The following is a 23,305-nucleotide window of genomic DNA, read 5'->3' on the forward strand; positions in this document are numbered from 1 at the left end:
ATGGAAGAATTAAAGTATGCGGTAGTTTTAAGACCCAAGAAATAATTCAGGGGTTTTAGACTGAGGTTTCAGACAGAGCTGAGAAATATGCTGGGAGAAAGGAAGGAGATGTGATTAAACAAGATAATCAGAGCCAGAATGAAGCAACCTTTAATACCACATCAAAGATTAGGGAAAGCTTTTAAGCAAGGAAATAATAAAATCATATTCATATTTGTGACAAATATTTCTAGGACTTATAATACTACATTATAATTATTTATAAATTAGCCTCCAACTGACTATGAACAGGGTAAGAAAAGGTGATAGGGATTGATCAACGACTAAGGGAAATATGATTTGACGGATGGTATTAAGAAAATTATCTGATCTTTTTCCTGCAATTGTGATTTTTACTACAAAAATTATTAATACCATTGTTACATTTATCAATAAAAAAGCTTATTAATATGGCAACTCTAGTTTGATTTATTTCCTCACAAAGATATGGGCTCCCTTGGTGACTCAGACGGTAAAGAATCTGCCTACAATGCAGAAGACCCGGGTTCAATCCCTGGGTGGGAAGATTAGGGAATGTCTATCCACTCCAGTATTCTTGCCTGCAGAATTCCAAGGAACAGAGGAGACTGGCAGGCTGTAGTCCATGGGATCACAAAGAATCAGACATGACTGAGTGACTAATACTAACAAGAAGATATAACATAAAAGTTATTTTTATAATTCCCAAGTAGATTAAGATTATTAAGAGAACAATGCATAATTTCATTCTGACTTAGAAAACTTAGGAAGAGAAGTGTATCACTTAGAATGTGTTAGACTGTAAGTAACCTTGAAAAATAAAGGCTTAAACAAGAATGAGGATTATTTACCCTTTCAAGTCTAAGGATAGGCAATTAAGGAAGGTTAGTGGCTCAATAAAGCCATCAGAGACCCAAGTATCTTCTCCATTTTTCCACTGTGCCATCTTCAGTATATAGTTCTGCATTCATTCTCCCAAGAAAGCTGCTGTACTTTCATGTGTTGAATTTATACTTTAGGCAGAAAACAAGGAAAAAGCAAAGTGCCAAAGATGCAAGTTAGCTAAGCCTGTACCTTTTAAAAGCTTGTCTATGAATGCTACCAAGTAAATTCTACTGGCACTTCATTTGTGATTATTAGCATAACGTGGCCAGCTTTAGCTAAGAGGGAGTCTAGGAAGGTGAGTCTACTAAGCTAGGGCCATGGCTATCCTGATCAAAATTCTATTAAAGAAAGAGAAAGATGGATACAGGTAAGCAACAAGCACAGTTTGGCAGAGAACGTAACATAAAATCTTACCCAGCTTTTCTGTTAGGTTGCAATCCAACAACTAAGAGACATAAGCTGCTGAACACCTCTGTGTGCCTTTAAAGGGAGATAAATATTCCTCTTTGGTAAGCAGTTCACGTGTGTTATTAATGTGGGTTTAGGTACATGTCATCTACTTGAAAGAATGTTGCCAGCATAATATAATTTGAAGAATAAACTTAAGATACAGAGAGCAATTTTGGAAGTTTACCTAAGTTCATTACATACAAAAAGGTTCCTAGATTTATTACAAATGGCTGGCACTTTATCTGTTGCATTTATCAACACCAGTCAAAGTATGCACACTTGTTACAACTCCAAGTAGCAGAAGAACAAACACCTGCACAAATTCAATATTCTAGATGCTTACCAGGAAAGGCAGGGCAAACCAGATGCTACTTCCCTTCCTGACCAAATATTTTCCAAATATTAAGCTATTTTTGTTATTGCAAAGAGGTAACAAAATTCACAGAACTAAGCATTTAACAATTGGCTACTATATTTATGACAGATGGCCACATTTACAATTACTAACAGTATTGCTACTGTTTGAATATAAAAACCAAAAAAGCTACATAAATTACATGCTCAGTTGCCTTACTTCTAATTTAACTTAAGGGAACAAGAATTAATTTGATCTATTTTAAATATTTGCCAACAGGATTAACTCAATGACGTATGGAAAGATAATACTGTATTCACCATCTTCTACTTCTTACCACTAAACAATGTATCAGCTTGCTTTTCTACTAAAATTGCATAAAATAGATAGGACAGCTGATTTAAACAGTTGTTTGCACATTCAATATTTATAACCTGAATCTTGCATGACTGACTGAAAGCAGTGAGTTAGAAGGTTTAGCTCAGCTCCTGCCTGGAGTGATGGATGGCCTCGAAGAATTTCTTGTTCACTGACCAGATCAATCACATAACAGAATTAAAAAAAAAAAAATCAGCCTTAAACTAGATTCCCAACATTTCCATCTGTATGCAAGTGTTACAGGAAGAAATATATCATAAAACACAATGTCAAACTACTTAAAAATAATAAAGAGCCACCAAAAATGCAGTAGAATGCAAATACAGAAGACAAGGCAATTGAATGATATTCTACATTTTAACTGAATATTAATTCAAACTTTGTTACATAAACAAACATGTTATATATAACCCAAAAGGTACTATAATTTATAGTGGTATCTTGAAACAGCTCAGACTCATAAGTAAAAGGGTTTGACAAATCATTGAAAGGGCTGCAATTTTGACAGTATTTACAGTTGATTTTATTTAATTAAACTAAAAGGCAGTGTTGTGGCAATTATTATATACTGTGCTGTTTTTAATTATTCCAATGGCTGTCCCAAAAAATGAATGTTAAAGAGTAAACAAACAAGTGATGGCTTAACTTACAGTAATTTATTCATTAATGGTTAACTCTCAAACATCTACAGTGAGGAGGGAATGAGCTGTACTGTATAAGGACCATAGCTAGCAAGGCCCTCCTTAGAGTGTGCTATAAAAGGTTTGACTGGTTTGTGAGAGGCTCCTGTAAGCTTCTTTCCCAGCTCCGCATTCAGTGGCGTCAACTTGGTAGCTTGAAAGTGGTCATAGTAGGGAGCGTATGTGTACTACAGAGATTTTGTTGCTGTTCAGTCACTCAGTCGTGTCTGACTTTGTGACCCCATGGACTGCAGCACACCAGGCTTCCCCTTCCTTCACTAACTCTCAGAGTTTGTTCAGACTCATGTCCATCGAGTCAATGATGCCATCCAATCATTTCATTCTCTGCTGTCCCCTTCTCCTCCTGCCCTCAATCTTTCCCAGCATCCAGAGATTAGCAAACTCTAAACACCAGAGCTTCTCAACACCGTACCTCCACCCTAGAGGTAGATAGTAAATATCTGGCATAACAGGACAGTGAGAGCTCATTCCTAGGTTTGGGGTCGGGGAGTAGGCTAAGAGGCTGAGGGAGCTGAGAACTGAAGGGCATAAAGTTTAGGTCTTGAGGAACATGTGCAGAATAGGCAGGCTCAGACCCCAGATAATCCTCAAGGTGCCCTGGGTGTTAGAACTATAGAAATGGCACTTATCACCTTCTGTGGCTTTCAGGCATTAGCCTTCTCTTCTTGAGTAAGTTTAACCCCATTAGGAGTAGAAGTGAGAGCAGGAAGAGGTAGAACAGGAGGAGAATGAGGACCAGGAAGAAGGCGAAAAATGAGAAAGAAAAATGAAAAGAAGAAAGTAGTAGAAGGCAAGGAGCGAGAGTAAAGATGGAGAGAAGAGAGGCAAAGAGAAGTAAAAGAAGGGAACGAGGAAGGATGAGGAAGAGGAAACAGAGATGGAGGGAAAAGAAAGAAAAAAGAAGAGGAAGAGAGGAAAACAGCAGGAGTAGAAAGGAGGGAGAGTCAGGAGGTGGAGGAAGAAGAGGAGATACTCATGCTTCCTGGGCACAGGCAGAAAAATGTCCCAAAAATGCCCCACATGGAGGTCTCTTGGGGATAACCTAAAGAGATGGAGGCTGCAGAACTGGGGACACTAACCTTTGTGCTACAGGAGTCTGTTTTGCTCTTCAGAGGCCAGAGACTAGGTTTCTCTTTTGCAGCAACAAACAAATGTTCACCATGATTCTATATGCAAGCAGCACCACTGTGCCCAGCTAGGAGGAGATGCAGGGAAGAAGACAGACCCCAGGTTTTGGCCATCGTTTGGGAGGCAGTGGTTTTCAAACTTCAAGCATCACCTGGAGGATTGCTGGGTCGTGCCCCCAGCTTCTATTTTAGTATTTCAGGGGCAGAACCCAGGAATCTGTAGGTCTAACAAACTCCCAGGTTGTTGATGCTGCTGATGTAAAACAGCTATTTAGTAAAACTAAAAGAAAAAAAAGAAAGAAAATATCCTGGAAGGGATTACAACCCATATCCTAAAGTCTTATTAGTCGGCATCTTGGCAAGAATTCGAATCAGAGAAATATAGGCTAATAATGAGGGGCAGGAGTCCTGAGAGGGAAGCAGAAAGGCATCAGAGAGCCATTTTCAGCTGGCTGTAGCATATGTACATGTTTCTTCAGAAGCCAACTCTGTGGTCTCTTTCTGAATCAGCCCCTGAAATCTTCTCCACGCCCTCAGGGATAGGTCTTCCAAAACCATTTTTACACCAATGAGCACAACTGAACTGAATAGGAGAGAATGCTTGACTCAAACTAACACACTCACGTTCTCTCACTATGTATTTGAAATTGCCTGGTTAGACTGGAAATGAAGCAGAAACACAGGAAAAGCCAAGATGAAAAAGACAGTGAGTGCTTAAGGTTTTTAGTTGTTGGGTGCCATGCCAAGATCCTTACTGCTCTTGGACTTCAGATGACACCCTACATACCTGGCATTTGACACCTCCACCACTATATTTTAATTCACTCAAGTTGGTCTGGTTAACTGAAATGAGTCCAAATGTATCTAAAGCTCCTCTCCATAACTGTTAACAACTACTAAAATAAACCCAAGTATTCTCTGGAACTTGGGATATGCATTGTGGACTGTGACACATTCCTTAGTAGCCTATGCCAGGGTTCTACCACCAAGCTGGTGAGAAAATACATAAATAACAACAATAAAAAACCCCTAATACTCATTTCTTTTTGTCGGGCATTGAGAAAGTTTTATACATACATCTTTCTTACCATTTTTTAAATTTAAAGCAACACAGTCATTACTATTTGTTACTAGGAATATCACTTGGTATTCTTTATGTCAAAAGTTAACAGAATACCAACCCAAGCTAGCTCACTTAATAAATAGAATTTAATAGCTCACATAATTGGGAACCACAAATGTAGGGTAGGCTTCAAGGCTGACTGATTTAACAGCTCAAAACAGTCATCAATGACCCAACTTCTATTTCTCCCTTCTTGCCACTTGGATCAACTCTATCCTCATGGTCACATCATGGGTGCTAGATGGAAATGGTGCTCCTAGTCCAGCATTCTAAACAAGGCTCTGATTGGGCCAGAGAATGTTGGATTCTTCTCCTAAAAGAATAATTGTAGCAAAATTGATGGAACATGCAAAATGACCTACCAACCAGAACCCACACCATTCCTTTCTCTAGGGGATCTTCCCAACCCAGGGATTGCATCTGGGTCTCCTGCATTGCAAGCAGACTCTTTACTCTCAAATAATTTGGGGGAATTTGTGTATGTACACATATATACTCCCACTTTTATGTATATTCACAAAGAAAAAGTAAAAGCAAATGTGGCAGAATATTAACAATTGGTGATTCTGGGAAAAGGGTACAATATGCAGTTCTTTATACAACTTGGCTTTACATTTGAAATTATTTCAAAATAAATAATTTTAAATATTTAAAAATTAATTTTAGATTTCAAGTCCCTATAACTTTTCTCAAAGCATGAGGCAATACTGCTTTGCACTACATACCACTTAAGTTTCATAGGGCAAAAAAGTTGACCATAAATAATCAAGTTTTCTTTTAACTTGTTTAATAGAACTTAGTTGCTTATTCTGGTAGAGGACAATATGCCTTGGTCAAACCCTGCTGCTTCCTTTTCTTCTGGACACAGAACCAGATACACTCTTCCGCTTCCAATACTGTTATGGGTTGTATATGAATTCTGGCAAGAGGAACATGACCTCATATATGTGATTCTCTAGGCTCTTCCTTTGCCTGCTGACCAGATAGACAGGACCCACTAGAAGACTTTGATGCCCTAGGGGGCATAGGTCCCTGAACGACTGTTGAGGGGCAGAGTCCCTACTACTGACCTACACTGGACTGTGATATGAATAAGAAATGAATGTGTTAAGTCACTGAGATTTGTGGATTCTTCTAGCAGTAAGCCTACCTAACAAAGTTATGTAACTTATAAAATAGAATAACACAAGGGTGATGCTCCAGGAAAATATACTAACTAAGGATGTCATGTATTTGTTTTCATAAATATACTTTAGCACAGAAGTTCTCAAAGTGTGCTTAAGGGATCTTTGAGGGTCTCTAAGACTCTTTCAGGGGCTCTGTGAGGCCAAAACTATTTCAAGAGCCATACCAAGATGTCATTTGTCTCTTTCACTCTTACTCTCTCACAAGTATACTGCTTTCCAGAGGTGACATGCTGTATTAGTATTATATCATAAGAAAGTGAATGCAGAAGCCAATATAAGAATGTTCCTGTCTTCGATCTAGCCATATATTAAAGAGGTCAGCAAAAGTATAAAACAATGCCACTGTTGACTAAACTTTTTTTTTCTACTTTGCAAAATATAGATATTTTATGTTACAGCTATTTAGAGTTTCTTATGCTAACATGCAATGGCTTATTATTTCTAAATAATACATAGGTTTTAAATGTCTCAGTTTTAATTTCTAATACAGTAAATACTGAGAGATATAACCCATATAAACAAAAATTCTTTTGAGGTTTTCAATAATTTTTAAGGGTTTCCCTGGTGGCTCAGACGGTAAAAGCATCTGCTTGCAATGCGGGAGACCCAGGTTTGATCCCTGGGTTGGGAAGATCCTCTGGAGACGTAAAGAATGTAAAGGGGTCCTGAGACCAAAAAAAAGTTTGAGATCCACTGTTTTACAACAAAGTAGGAATATCTCTGAGAGTTAGAACATTTTACATAAAATAAACCCATACTGTCAAAATATAATACAGTGAGCATTCCCAGAGCTCAGTGTCCAGGACATGGCAGGTGCTCATCATATAACTGTTATATTAATAAACTGTACAACAGTGATAATATTCACATTTCTGAGTGTTGTGATAACTGAATGAGATGAGGATGCTTGTGTTTGATTATATACTATCATTGTTCATAATTATTTACTGTCTCTTTTTCACATAGGAGGTATATAACCCCTGTTCCGCTGACTCTAGACACGGCCATATGACTTGCATTGGCCAATGGACATAAGTAGAAATGACATGAGCCATACATATTTGAGCCGAAGCTTTAAATTAGATTGTGTAGTTCTGCTCAGGTTCCTGCATTTCTGCCTTTGTCTCAAGAACAGCTGTTCCAGACAGGAGCTGTTTGTTCAATCCAGGCTCTGGAATAAGAAGACATCCAGCTGACCTCTAGCTAAATCAGAGCTGCAGCTCACCTGTAGCTCTAAAGCAATGTGAGATAGAAATATATGAAATTGGTATTAACCACCTTACCAAACCTGGCAAATACAATATGAAACAAACCTAACACATTATAGATGTTCAATAAACCAAACCATTCTAATTAGTGCTACTGTTTAGCAAGACAAGAATTAAAGAAATGTGGCTTAGTCCTTGAGTGACTGCAATGAAGCTGAGTCTTCCCTGATTAACTAAGACTATACAGTACTATTTAGGTAACTTCAAAATTCCTGGTAAATGAAATATATCAGCTAGGACAATCATGGCATCAAAGCAGATTTGACTCTAATAAAAATTCTAGCCACTATTCACTCCTAAATACCCCCAGAAGCACTCAGGAATATCTGTAGAGGTAACTGGCAGGCGACTGTGGAAAAAAGGAGGTTCTAAAGTGACTACTAAGGGTCTGTACTCAATAGTGCAGTAGGTCTATCAGTCCATCTGCCCTACCCAGGCCCTGTTCTTAGGGAACGGGCTCCAGCTTACAGCCTCTGAAGATAAAAACAAAGATGAAGCAGTTGGATGAAACCCAAAGATTGGTTAAGGACCAATCCTGATTGTTCTTTCAAATTTCTGAACTGGGAGATACACAGACTGAACCTGGTCTGGCAGTGATGGGTACTGGGATTATAAGGTCACAGAAGGATGTACTAGCAGCTCTATTTCCTCACGTGCAGAAGAAGCAATCAGAAAAGCTGCTTTATAGGATGAAACAGAAGAATGACACAAACTTACAAAAAGAATGAGAGACAGCAGAGTAGCTGCCAAGGAGAGAGAGAGAGAAGCCGCTGACAACTATCACCTCCCAAAAGGGCTATATCAGCTTTTGCTGTTGGGTTCCACACGGTCTCTCCACATTTTTCCAAAACCTGTCTTTTTGCTTGACATAACTTAAATAGACTTCTGTCCCTAAAAATGAAATAACCCTTCAAAGAAGTAGTTGTTTTGCCATTATTTTTTACAACCTTGCTAATCCTGACCCAAACATGGAATCTGACTTATTCCTGGTGATTAATTTTAGAGGGCAAGGTGGGGGGGAGGGGTAGAAATCTGAATTACATTAACAGAATTAATTTCCTGCAACTTAAGAGTCCAAAGTAATTGTAGAAACAATGTCACTTTTTAAAACTATCAGAAACCATGCTTATAAAATCACACTATATCTTGACCTTTTTCCAACATGAGCACTAAAAGGCAGCAATGATACTAAGAAAAGATGGCAGAGAGTCAGAAGTTGTGAATTTTACTGTTGGCTTTGCCTCTAACTTCTAACATGGCTCAGACAGTGAAGAATCTGCCTGCAATGCAGGAGACTCGAGCTTGATCCCTCAGTCAGGAAGAGCCCCTGGAGAAGGGAATCGCTACCCACTACAGTATTCTTGCCTGGAGAATTCCATGGACAGAGGAGCCCAGTGGGCTACAGTCCATGGGGTTGCAAAGAGTCACACAACTGAGTGACTAACACGTTCACTTTGCCTCTAAAAACCTTGGATCCTGAGGAACATTCCTTTTTTTGGGGTCTCAGGTTTTTTTTCTATTAAAAATAGGGAGTTAGAATTGCTTATTATTAGAGAAAATGCAAATCAAAACCACAATGAGGTACCAGCTTCACACTGGTCAGAAGAGCCATCATTATTAAGTCTACAGTAAGTGCCAGAGAGAGTGTGGAGGAAAGGGAACCCTCCTACACTGCTGGTGGGAATGTAAACTGGTGCAGCTACTATGGAAAATAGTATGGTGATTACTCAAAAAAAAAAAAAAAATAGAACCGCCATATGATCCAGCAATTCCACTCCTGGGCATATAACCAGACAAAACCATTATGTAATTTGAAAAGATACATGCACCCCTATGTTCACTGCAGCAATACTTACAACGCCAAGACATGAAAGCAACCTAGAAGTCCAACAACAGATGAATGGATGAAGAAGATAACGGTGTACACACACACACACACACAATAGAATACTGCTCAGCTATAAAAAAGCATGAAATAATGCCATCTGCAGCAGCATGGATGGACCTAGAGATTATCATACTAAAAGAAGTAAGTCAGAAAGAGAAAAACAAATACATATAATGTCACTTATATGAGGAATCTAAAACAAGACACAAATGAACTTATCTATGAAACAGAAATAGATTCACAGACATAGAGAACAGACTTGTGGTTTCCAACTGGGTGCGGGGGAGATGGATTGGGAGTTTGAGATGAGCAATGAAAACGATCATATATGTGTAACTGAATCACTTTGCTGTACAGAAACTAACACAATACTGTAAATCAACTATATTCCAATAAAATAAATTTAGAAAAATAGGGAGCTAGATAAGATTTGCAGATTCTCTATAATAACAGAAACTTGAGCCACTAACATGTTTCAAATGTTTTACACTAAAACATCAATTTTTAAAATACAGTGATTTTGCACTTTACAAATCCCTGTTTATGCTATATCAAGAGTCTTATTTGGCTTTAAACAATGATGAGATATTTTATTTCCCACCTTATAAATCAATTTTAACCTTAGAAAAAAATGGCATGGTAATATCTATGTGTATCAAACAGAACAGCTGTTCTTACTTACTGCTAACAAATGCAATCAACCTCCAACTATACATAGCACTGTCATTGTTTGAAACAGCTTATTGTAACAGCTTTTTAAGTATGAAATAGATATAAAATGCAAGATCACTAGTCTGTTCCAATAAAAAAGGGAAGACTACTGGTTTTAATTAAAGCTCTTTGGGAGTTCTACTATGGGCTTATAGTTTTCATCTCTGTGCCAAATGTGGTGTTCCTTAGCTTTAGTCCAGTCTTGAAAATATTTATTTGCCTAACTTCTACTCACATAAACATGTTGAGAAAATTCAAAAGAATTTGCTTCTCCTTCCCTAATTTCTCTCGCCTTTTTTCCTTCTTGAAATAGTTACCATCCTGCTAGGAGAGCTGTTTCTAGGAGAAACACACTTTACAGTTGGCAGGGTAAATAAAAGGCTCCAAAGATAAAGCTGCTTCCCCACCTCTTTTCAGAGATGAGTACCATGGAAATTTCACATGAACTGGAGACATGCCCAACTTGTCACAAAATGTTTCAGAAGAGAAATTTAAAAATTAAATATCCCTGCATCTGTGTCTAAATTTAGAGATATAGAAGTATAAATTAATATTTATTGAATAATTACCACTTGGCACTATCCAGTTAAATTCTCATAATTCCTCAATTAACAGGTATAAATACAACCCTCAACTGCCCAGGTGAGGCTGTAACACACACATGAGCCTAGTAACCTGCCCAGGTCGTCACACTGACACCCGGCACAGCCACTGACACTCAGGCCCACAATCTGACCCATCACAGGGCCTTTCACTTCTGTCCTGACAGTGGATAAGGCAATCACCTAACTGTACAGTGCTTTAACAAATGTATGGCCTTTTATAGAGGATTTTACAGAGGAATGACACTTCCAAATATTTCTATATGTGCAATTTTTCCTTGCTAACATCTTATTTAGCTTTCAGCATGCATCCAGATTATCTACAGAGTACTATAAAATAATTTAGGAAATGAAAATGAACCAAACTAAGAACCAAGAGGATAAGATTTCTCAAAGAACATTTATTTAACAGATAAAGACTCTGGCATCTGATTTATATACCTATCACATATGTTATCTAAAACTTCCATATAAAATCTATTTTAAGGCATGCAAATTTAATATATGATGAAAGTCAGTACGCTAAGTATCTTTAAGTGCTCTCTTTACTAATGCATGTAACAAAATATACTGATTATGCAAGCACATTTAATTGGATATAATTAAAATAATGAGATTTAAATACTGATGATTTTAAAAAGAAAAAGACAGAAGTTGGAATTAGCCATGAGATGCATTCAAAATGTTAATAAAACTTACAGTGTCATTACCATTTTTAAATATAATACTAGTAGTTTAAAAAAGAGCAACCACTGGCCATTTTTGACCAGTTCTAAACACAGTTTAGAGATATAAGTGACAAAAAAAGATTTCATTGGATAATATGAGACTTTCTGCTTGGATAACACCTTTTTTAAACAAATAACTTAAGAGCTATTTAGCAACCACTATTTCCTTCAAAGGAAGGCACCAAAACAACCAAAAAAGATAAGAAAGTAAATGTTCCATAGGAAGAGTTGTGCTTGGTAAATGGACACAATCTCAAAAGCTCTCACCAATGTCATTCTGACCTGAAATTATCAAATTTAGGTATTCTCTCAACTCTGGTGGCTTTAAAGTGGTTGAAGAAGACCAGTGACACGTGAAAAGTACAGGCCTGCAGCTGTGAAGCCATATCCACTTTTCTTAGTTTAAAGTTTCAAAAGAGTCTGCTGTCTCCAATATCACTGAAGAAGGGATGGTAGGAGTAAAATTCAACAGGGTAAAAGAACCTGAAATTTCTATTACATTTCTTTTCTGAACTCTTTGTCTAGCTCACAAATAACAATACAGAAAAAGTGAAAAGAGTAGCTTTCATTAAATTATCCTGAAGCTAAAGCTTTTTTTTTTTTTTTTAGGATGACTATTTCAATCTTCCATTTTACTGATACAGAAATTGAAAAGGAAGCTTTGAGATGCATTTGAACCTAAATCTCCCAGTATTTCTTAGGGGAAGAAAAAAAAAATCTAGTATCACCGATTAACTCTGGCAATTTTAAGAAGAACATTCACATTACCATTTACTAAAGAGGAAACTGAGACAGAATTTAAGTGTCTAGCCATAAAACTAGAGGATAGAGCAAAAAGGACAAGACAAAAACTCTGGAATGGGCGTCATAAATACTAGGCTGCACTGGATTCTAGGTTAAAAATCATTAAACTCTACTTAGACACAATTTTCAAATTCAGAAAACTGCAATGAAGACATCACAAAGGATTAGCTAAAATGTCTAAGGACTACAGACACTTTTAAGGATCTTTCTTTCTTTTTTTTTTTTAGGAATTTATTTTATTAGATTCCAAATGAAAGCAGTACTTCAGATAGCTAAGAGCTCAACACATGAAAATTTCTGGCAGTAATATTCCCTACGATCTGCAAGCTAAGAATCTCAACTTCTTCAAGATAGCACATGATGCTCCCACCACCTATAAAAGTGTTTTCATCCTGTATATTGAAAAAACACTGGTTGAGCTGAGTGAAAATTAAAAAAGTAATGTCAATTCACTAGAGGCATTAACAGCACAAAATATCTCTCAGAATTCATCCAGATAATGACAAAATCAGGATAGACAAAGGAATTAATGCAGCTCAACAATATTCAGTAAAATGAATGCAATTTCTGTTCAAAATGTAATATTCCAAAATCGTTTAGTGTGATTGGCAGCATCAAATATAGTGAACCAGATTTCTATTTGAAGATGCAGTTGGTTCTCTTCCAGTAACTCAGGTTCGTGGTGCTCCTCCTATGCACCAGGTGTCTGCCCCCAGGCTCTGAAACATCTAACAACCCTCACAGGGGAGTGCTGGCTTCCCACTGCCATGATGAAATGTATGGAAAAGACCACAGAGTGAAAAAAATCCTTACATATCTGATGTTTATGAAATCATTTAACTTCAGGTCAAAGTGAGACAAAGGTACACTGAAACACTTTGAAAATGAAAACTGCAACTGAGAAATAATCAAGTCGAAATGAGTGGTTTATTTGTAAAAAGCAAGAGAGGATATTTTCTTTTGTGGGATTATAATGAAAGAGAGAAGTATGTGAGAATTCTGTTAGTTTAATGCTAAATATACCATGTGCTAACACAGTAAACACACCGTTTACATGCAAAATACAACATGCTTCGATAATTTCTCGTCAGGCTATGAAGCTCTGAAGCCACCTTACCCACAGATACAGGATTTTTGAATAAAATAATTTGTGTATGTTAAAGAAAAAAAAGAGGCCTAGTCATGAACCAAAGTAAAGAAACAATAAAAAAGAAATGAAGTTGCTTCTTAGCTCTCATTTTCTGAGAAAAAAGTATAATAAAGTATTGTCTTATTTGAGATGTGAAATATTAAGTAAAAAATACCTGAGTAAAATTCTTCCTTTAAAGTATTTATCTCTTAAAAGGGTAATTACAGAAACACGAACAGCTGAGAATGACTCTAAATAAGATATACAAGTCTAAGCACTTTCATCTTGTTCTAAGATTCAAATTAAATATCCCTGCTACATATGTTTGTATGTATAGTGAGAAAGAAAATTTACAAGTATGGAGGCATGCAGGTGGTGCAGAGCACAGGTTCTAGATTTAGACTCTTTTGATTTCTGGCTCTAAGGTTATTGGTTTAAGTCAGTAACCTCTGGCAAATTCCTGAACCTTTCTGGACTTCAGTTTCCTCAATGGTAAAATAGAGGCAATATTTATGGCTATTATACAGGCTTATTTTGGAGATTGAATGAGAACAATTAAAATGCTTAGAACATGCCCAGTATATAATAGTTCAGTCCAGTATATAATAGCTCAGTCATGTCCAACTCTTTGAAACCCCATGGACTGCAGCACGCCAGGCTTTCCTGTCCATCACCAACTCCCAGAGCTTGCTGAAATTCAATGTCCATCAGGTCCGTGATGCCATCCAACCATCATATATAACATATGTGCTGGATATATTACATTTATAACATGTAATAAAACACCAGTATATATGTGTATAGTAAATACTAGCCATTATTACTTTATGTTAATTTTCTTATTTAATTCTTTTGACAAACCTGTGAGGTAGGAATTACTCCTCTCCTTCCATACCTGAGGTAAGTTTAGGAACTTGCCAAAAGTCCCAACGAGGTAAAGCAGAATCTGACTCTGGATCTGTCTAATTCCAAGCCAGTGTTCTTACTTCTACCTAACCCATCACATGTTCCCATGCCTTGCTCTTGTACCACTGTAACATTACAAAGATGTACTTAAATTGCCTTTTAAATGGTTTTTCACCCTCACTACAGACTATATGAGGACATAGACTGGGTCTTCTATAGTCATTCCACTCCTGCCCACTCATACATATTTCAGAGCTTTTGGGTAAGACTGTATTAGGTGCTAGAATATCATGGAACTCAAAGACCATCCAAAATGACAGATAATCAAATAAATATACAATTACAAACTGGTATAGTTGTAGTGAAGGAAAGTAGCAAAGTGCTAGAAAACAATGTAAGATTTATTTCTCATTTATTTATATCTCGTAAGACTGATTTTTCATATAGCTGACAGATGGTGAGCTCAGGACAGAGCAGTATGGGATGAGCAAGGAGAGGTGAGAGACCAGAGCATATAGGAACTTCAAGGATCTGGGAGTTTGTCCTTAGTACAGTGAAGATTCCAGCTGGTTTTTAGAATGATCACTTCAGTTGCAGCATAGAGATTAGATTGGAAAAGGATAAGAAAAGAATCTGGGAAATCCACTCAGATGCTCTATGTAACAGTAGATCAGGGGAAATGTGATGGTGGCTTGGGACTAGGAGGGTAGTGAAGGTGGGAAGAAGTAAACAGATTCAAGGTAGAGTGACATTCCCATGCCTACCCCACCATAGGACAGTTAACAGGAATTCAGTAATTTGTTGACTGACTAATCACAAGGGATTCCTCAAGCAGAGCTGTTGATGACTCTAAGGCATCCACTAACTCATAGATGTATGACCTTCTCCTGAGCAGTATAATCACCCAGTGAACATGAGATACATAGGAAGATGCTGAAGAAATGAGTATTAAATATATACACCATCTGGCAAGACTCTGCTTGTGAAAAACTCTTGATGTGTAAGGGTATCTTTGTGAAACAAAATGCCTCTCCCATTTTGACAATGAAAAATTTTAGAAATCAAATATCTTTCTGCTATGTGACTTTCCAAGCTTGTTAGAGAAATATATTATTTAAAATGGCCTGGAGCTATGCTGCCAGAAACACAATAACACTAGGGGTGCTGAAAGAAAGCCCTTTCATTTAAGGAAAATAAAAAGCTGTAGTTAGAAAGACAATCAAAACTCATTACTCTACCTTCTTTCTTGTAAAACATGGGCTCTGTCATTACTTTCTAAAATAGCAAAAATATTTTGGCTGTCTATGAGCAACAAATTCAATTGTGGAGTTAATAAAAATCTGGTAATTTCACGAGGTCAGGATAGAGAATGTTTCTCCCATTTAACAATTCTGACCTTTTGTCCCAGACATTTATTTTGTGAAAACTATAAAACTAAAACCATCTGGAAAATACAAATGTTTGTCCACGTGGCTATAAGAACAAGAGACTCTATGATTATAGTCAACCAAATTCAACATCTGACCATTAGTTCTATCACCCATGAAAATATTTTCCCATCCTTCAAGTGCATTAATCACATGGTAACAAAGGGGGTGGTCAGGCTTACTTATATCAACTGCTTTCTTGCTAGGACTAAAGTAAACCTAAGATACCTACTACTTTCTCAATAATTAAAGCCCTAATTATTATCAACTTAGTTAAAACAATATATTGCTCAGGCCACAGTGATGAGCTCAAGTGTTTGGGGGCACAAATAAAGCATAAGTTTGCTTAGGAAAAGAGTGCTCATCAGCAGACGACTCTGTCCCAAGGTTCAACCAAGTTTCCTGCACATCTCTGATCAAAAGTCTAACTACCAGCATCCCCACCAGTGCTCTGAAGAACCTCAGTGTAGAGGTGGCAGAGACCAGGAGAGTAAGAGGGCTGGACTGGATTTCTGTGCAAGGAACCTAACAACCTTAAAAATAAAATAGAGTATGCTTACTTCCATTTGGTAGGAAACCACTTCCCTCTACACTGAATATAAAGCTTTTTATGGTACACTGTACCTTTAGAATGTTTTTAGAGTCTTGAAAATGCTTTTACTGCAGAACCAGAAAAAGACACATAAGAGCATCAAATGCTGCTTTGGTCTTGTTACTATTAGAAGGAGTTTAAAGAATCTTGCTGACCATGGCAGATGATAAGAGAAAATCTTAGAAGTTTACTGAGATTTAAAGCTGAATAAAATAAAAACATAAATTGTTCCGTCTATTCTTTATCAGTCCAGAAAACAAAACTATGTGTCATTAGCTAAAACTCATATTTTATCAACACATGCATACATTATTAATATTTTAATTCACATAAACAAATTAATAACCTCAAATTTATATTAATCCCACTTAATTAAGAAAGATCTTCCTTCCCCTTGGTCTGCACCAGTGTAACTAGTACAAAATTAACTTCATTAATAGGAAAAGTCACTTATTTCAGCAGGGGAAATAAAAGACTAAAAATAAGACTCTGACCTTGGAAATCTATTAATTGCAAGGAAAAGTTAGAAAACATATACCCTAAATATAACATATAATTGAGTCCCTAAATAATACTTCATTCTATCTGAGTACAGAAATTAAATGTTATTTTCATTCTCAGAATATCAGGTAACAGGTAGCTCAACTGAGTGAAATTTGTATATTCTTACTTTTGCTAAACAACTTGTTCATAGCAAGGCCATTTAAAACAAATATATCCCAAGCCATCTACATGTAAGCAGAAAAAAATGAATATATCTCAACAAAAGTAAGTAACATTAAGATACTCTACATAGAAAATCCTAAAGATGCTACCAGAAAACTACTAGAGCTCATCAGTGAATTTGGTAAAGCTGTAGGATACAAAAGTAATATACAGAAATCTCTGGCATTCCTATACAATAACAATGAAAAATAAGAAAGAGAAATTAAGGAAATAAACCCATTTAACACCATATCAAAAAGAATAAAATACCTAGGAACAAACCTATCTAAGGAGACAAAAGACCTGTACTGTGAAAACTATAAAACACTGATGAAAGAAACTGAAGATGACACAGATGGAAAGATATACCATGTTTTGGGGCTGTGTGCTATGCTCTCTCATGTCATTCTTGGATTGGAAGAATCAATACTGTCAAGATAACCAAACTACCATGGCAATCTACAGATTCAGTGTAATTTCTATCAACTTATCAATGGCATTTTTTTAAACAGAACTAGAACAGAAAAATTTAAAGTTTGTATGCAACCACAAAAGACCCCTCATAGCTAAAACTCTGAGAAAGAAAAATGGAGCTAGAGGAATCAGAATCCTTGACTTCAGACAATACTTTGAAGGTACAGTCATTAAAACAGTATGGCAATGGCACAAAAACAGACATATAGATCACTGGAACAGGATAGAAAGCTCAGAGATAAACCTATGCATCTATTCTCAATGAATCTATGAAAAAGGCAAGAATATGGAGAAAAAACAGTCTCTTCAATAAGTGGTTCTGGGAAAACTTTACAGCTACATGTGAAAGAATAAAATTAGAACATTCTCCAACACCAGACACAAAAATAAACTCAAAATGGATCAAACACCTAAATGTAAGGCCTGACACTGTAACACTCTTAGGAGAAAACATACGTAGAACACTCTGACAAAAATCACATCAATATCTTTTTGGATCCACCTCCTAGTATTATGAAAATAAAAACAAAAGTAAACAAATGAGACCTAATTAAACTAAAAGCTTCTACACAGCAAAGGAAGCCATAAACAAAATGAAAAGACAACCCAGAGAATGAGAGAAAATGTTTGCAAAGTGACCAACTAGGGATTAATCTCCAAAATATGCAAACAGTTCATGCAGCTCTATGTCAAAAAAACCCACCCAATCAAAAACTGGACAGAAGATCTAAACAGACATTTTTTCCAAAGACGACATACAGATGGCCAAAAAGCACAAGAAAAGATGCTCAATATCACTAGCTATCAGAGAAATGCAAATCAAAACCACAATGAGATATCACCTCACATCAGTCAGAGTAGCCATTATCAAAAAATCTACAAACAATAAACATGGAGAGGGCGTGGAGAAAAGGGAAACCTCCTATCTCTTCAAATCATAGGCTCCTCATTATTAAATTCAGGATCCTTTGATATTTTCCTAAACAGATGAAATTTGTTTTCTTCCCTTAGGGAAATGCCAGACTACAGTATATCCAGAAATACTATTAAATTAGTTTAATTACTTCATGTTGACTTGATAAGTCACTGCTCTTTAACGCAAAAACTGCCAGTTGTAATTAATGACTTCACACTGCTTCAATTGATCAAATGTCTAATACACATAAAACATTGAAAGAAGTTCTATATATCTTACAGCAATTCAGTGGAGAAGTCTTGTCCCAGGGGTATGTAAATCTGAAGTACAAGAAACCTCTGGATCAGTCCAACTAAAATGAAAGGAGGAAAATATACGTTTGTATGCCCAAATCATTTATTTGTACATATAAACAAAACAGTCACATGCCATCAATAAGCTGAAGCTTTTATCATTTCAATAATATACACAACTGCAAGAGCACTACCTTGAGTTACAATCTCACTACAAAAAAAAAAAAAGATGAAATCAAATCAAACTCTTAACAACAAACGTTGTCTTTCAAAGTCCCATTTGTGGGCTTGGTGAAATCTTTATGGAAATTTATAAAATAATATTTTTTTCTTTACTGTTTTTATTAGGTTGCAAGAAAGTGTACACATTCAATAGATACATATAAAACTGAACTATATGTTTTCTCATTAAGGCGTTCATAAAAGCATGTAGCAATTATTCTTACTGACAATTTTAACTGTATTTAACAACTTAATGAAAAATAATAGATCAGAAAAACAGTTCTAATTATGACAACTACAACTGAAGGTTTGATGAGCCATATCTAGTTCACATGGTTTTCAATGTGTCTAAAATGAGATGGATGGATGAACATATTTTCAGTTAAATACCTTTTGTTAATTTAAAATAAATTTAATTAATTTAATGCTCACAAATTAAAAACTTATAGCTTTTATTCCCCATCACCAGCTTCATCTGAATTAAAAATATCTGGAGAAAGACCTATGGCACTTTTGATAACTGAAGTCTACAAATGCTTCAAAAATCAACTGATTTTGTATTACCTCTTTGGACCTGTTCACTTAATTCTTTTCCTCTTAGCTTTTGAACTTTCACTTGATATCTCAATTATGTTGCTTTTAATGAATGTTTTAGTATCACTTCCTCCTGAAACATGACTTCCAGGAATTTGTTTTTTCCCTAATGTGGAATGTTGCTTAGCAAGTGGAGATGTCTTGATACAATTGTAAACCTCTCCTACAAATCTAATAGTACAAGCCAATACATGGAGAAAACACTTTAAGGAAGGTAACTGGTCTAACATGAATGCTGTTTTCTATTCATTCCAACTTAGCAGACTTAACAAATTTAAGTATTTTAAAGTGACAATTTATATTTGGTTAGCCTAAATATAAAAACATTCTGTTTAGAATTCTTATGTTAAATTTTTTACAACATTCCTGAAGAACTTAAATAGTTCCTATATTTTACTTCAACTCTAGTTTCTAAGCAATAAACATATTTGACCAAATGTGCTTAATATTTTAAAAATTAAACATACAAGGATAAATTTTACTTAAAATACTAAGCTGCAAAGAGTCATCAGTAGAGGTAATAGTCTCTGATCTTAGAAAATTCTCTAGGAATCAGGTTCTACCACATTTATGGGAAAAGCCAACAAGACAACTAGAGCTCTGGACCACAAAACCAAAATGAAATACCCAAATTAGGCCAACTTAAATAAACTACCGTTAATCAATCTCTCTCATGTATCTTAAATTGACTGGCCCTACAGTATTTTTTCCACCCCATAAAGAGAGCTGAGAGAGCACTGGGATAAATGAAATCACTCTTTACAAAAGGTCCTAATTTATGTCACAAATCTCACTGAATCAGCAACTGTTCTCTTTCAACACAAAGAGCTACACACATAGGGCATTTTTGTATGAATATTTTTAGATATGAAAGATGTTTGCCCTCAAAAAAAAGAAAGCATTGTAATTCAACTCTCTCACATATAGAAGTCCTAGTTTCCAAAAGGCTTCACTTCTAAGATTAAAAGAAGTACGACAATACCATACGGTAATGATCTGACAAAGAAAAAAGTACTCTAATAACATTTGACAGACACTGATCCTATGTGTCAGAAATGCTAAATAAACTCTATAGCAACATTTTTTCTTCCAGTGGCCGAGTAAATTTAAACTGACTCTTTGGCCAAGTAAATTTAAACTGACTCTTCATGTCTACATTATATTTAAAATCACTCTAAGCAATGCTGGAACTACTGTTAGTCAGAAAATGCCCATCAAGTACATAAAATTCATAAAAGTTCACTCTTTTTTCCTGAAATATGCAGGTTTCTGCACTTTTATAACATGTTCTCTGCCCGAGACAAAAGCTACCTCTATTTTTAAGAGGTCAGATCCTTTCTTCTTTTGAATATTTTAAGACACATTTATTTAGTAAATAGATTTTTAAACAGTGGTTTTACAGTTGTTCCATTACAGCAAATCACAGTTGTATACCTCAACATACACTTTGCAAGTGTTACACTGTCCAAAGTGTTGGGACCAAACCACAGTACAGCAATCTTTTATAAATAACTTGGTAACAGTAACCTGAAGGTATTTCCTGATTCTACTGGACTCGTGACACAGACAGGACACTAAAATGCACCTTAGCTACTGTAGCACAGAAAACAGGAAACAATTATGGCTTCAAAATGGGTTATTCCACACCCCTTGAGCACATCAGAAAACCTGTTTGGGCCCTTTTACTTTTCATATGTAAAACTGGGTTGATAATTTAGGTTTACCCCTCACAGAATCATTTGTGTAGATCAAATGAGATCTATCACTCAATATTAAGATTTATTGAGCATCTACTATGAAAAAGACTCCGTGTTAAAGCTTTTGCAGTGACTAGGACAGACATGCTCTCTGCTCTCTTGGAACTTACATACTAGATTTCATGAAGGAGAAGGTCACATTGCTATGAAAGCTTATATAATCCTGAGTCATTGGGAGGAAGAGGATGATAAGTGAAGGTTTTCTTGTAGAAGTAACAGTGGAGTTGAGTTGGGAAGAACAGCGGAGATTGACTGGGCAAGGAAGATACGGGCAGAAGAGAGGAAAAAATATTGTATAGAGAGGGAATACTCCATAATGTGATAGAAGAGCCTATAGTAGATTAGATGAACTTAAAGGCCTAAAGGACTAACAGGAGAGACAGAAGGGGAAAAGCAGCAGGGGTATGTCTGGCAAATAGTCAGGGACTCAATTATGTGGGTCTTGAAAGCCTTGTGAGAGATACAGGTCATCCTAAAATCAATAGGAAGCCACTCATCCTTTCATTCATTTATTCAACAAAGATTTACTGAACGTTTACTATGTGCCAGGCACTGTTCTAGGTGAACCGGGTGGACTAAGTTTCTGTGCTGGTAGGTCTTAGTTTCTGGGGATGGCAGAAAAAACAATAAAAGAACATACTAAATAGCAAGTTCAAGGTGATAATTACTGTAGGAAAATGGATAGCAGTGTGAAGGAGATTAAGAATGGAGAAGGGATACAAAGCACAGGTGTAACTTAAGTCTGGGTAAGCACGGTCCTCACTGAGAAGATGACATTTTATTTGGCAAAGGCTTGAAGAAGGGGAGAGAGTGAGCCATGTAGCTACTTGGAAAAAGAAAGCCCTAGGCAGAGGGTATGGCTTGTGCACAAGTGCTAAGGTACCAGACTGTGGCTGAAAACAGCAAGGAGACCTGTATGGATGGAGGAGAGTGAACAAGGCAAAGTAACAGGAGATAAGATCAGAGTTAAGAGAACATCAGATACTACAGCGCCCTATAGATGTTTGGGTTTTACCCAGAGAGAGATGTGGCATTTTCAGCAGAAGAGTGCTTGATTTAAAAGCATCAGTCTGGCTGCTAAACTGACAATGGACTGTAGGGAAGCAAGTCAGAAACAGAGACTAATTAGAAGGCTACTGCAATAATCCACGATAATGGTGGCGTGGACCAGGGTGGCAGCAGGGAAAGTAGCAAGAGGCAGTCAGACTCTAAAACTAATTTAAAGATAGAGCCAACACGATTTTCTTGATGGTTAAATGAAAAGAAGGAAAAAATTAAGATGATTTAAGAGTTTTTTGTCTGAACAACTGAAAGAAGCTTGCTGACAACTGAGATGGGGCAGTCTGCAGGAGGAGGAAGAAAAATTTCTAAGGTAAAGCTATTCAGGTAGAAATGTCAACTAAGCAATTGAATATACAAATCTGGAGTTTGGGACACAAGTCACTGATAAGAATGCAAGCTGATACACAGCAGAGATGAAATTTAAGGCCATCAGACTAGAGTCTGAAACTAAAGAAGTAAATGTAGTTTAGTGTCAAGAAGGTCAAAGACTAAGTCCAGAGGCATTGCCACATTAAGTTGGGTTGGGGAGAAGAGGAACCATGAAAGGAGACAGAAGAAAGACCAGTGAAGTAGGAAAAAGAAAAACAAACAAAAAATCCAGGAGTATGGGCATCCTGGAAGATGAGTGGAGAAAGTACTATATAAATCAAGTAAAGGATGTCAATTTTTGTCAATGCTGCTGCTAAGTTGAGCAAGACAAGAGCTGAGAACTGGCCACTGGATTCAAGAATAGAAACAGTACTAGAAACCTTGACAAGAGCACTGTCAATAGAGTAATAAAGTCAAAGCCACTGAAGGGTTTTAGAAAGAGGAAATCATAAGTTTATTTCAAAGAATTATAAAAAGTTAGGGCAGGGGTAGGCTGAGGGGAACCTCATAAAGATGACCTCATCCACCAGAGCAGCTGAAACTTAGATCAACACACAGCTTCAGGGATGCCGATCCCGAGAGACACACCATTTGATTAAGATGTCACAGGCAGAGAAGTATGGTTTCAAACATG

At 36.5% G+C, this 23,305-nt stretch overlaps 1 protein-coding gene across 18 annotated transcripts in view; it reads right to left on the minus strand.

Annotated features, from left to right (window-relative positions):
- The window catches only part of CFAP20DC (CFAP20 domain containing), a 261,187-nt gene that overhangs the window by 229,584 nt on the left and 8,298 nt on the right, over positions 1-23,305 (minus strand). For 13 of the 18 annotated variants that reach the window (XM_043441979.1, XM_043441974.1, XM_043441975.1 and 10 more), the window contains exons 4-5: positions 18,654-18,726; positions 1,318-1,383 (exon numbers count right to left, since the gene is read on the minus strand). The exons of 2 other annotated variants lie outside the window; for them this stretch is intronic. In XM_043441979.1, coding sequence (XP_043297914.1) covers positions 1,318-1,383; positions 18,654-18,726 — 139 coding nt within the window. The remainder of the gene's footprint in view (positions 1-1,317; positions 1,384-18,653; positions 18,727-23,305) is intronic. 3 more of the 18 variants (XM_043441990.1, XM_043441989.1, XM_043441972.1) reach the window with 1 other exon arrangement.

This window comes from Cervus canadensis, chromosome 22 (genome assembly GCF_019320065.1).
Source record: "Cervus canadensis isolate Bull #8, Minnesota chromosome 22, ASM1932006v1, whole genome shotgun sequence".
Taxonomy (NCBI): Eukaryota; Metazoa; Chordata; class Mammalia; order Artiodactyla; family Cervidae; genus Cervus; species Cervus canadensis.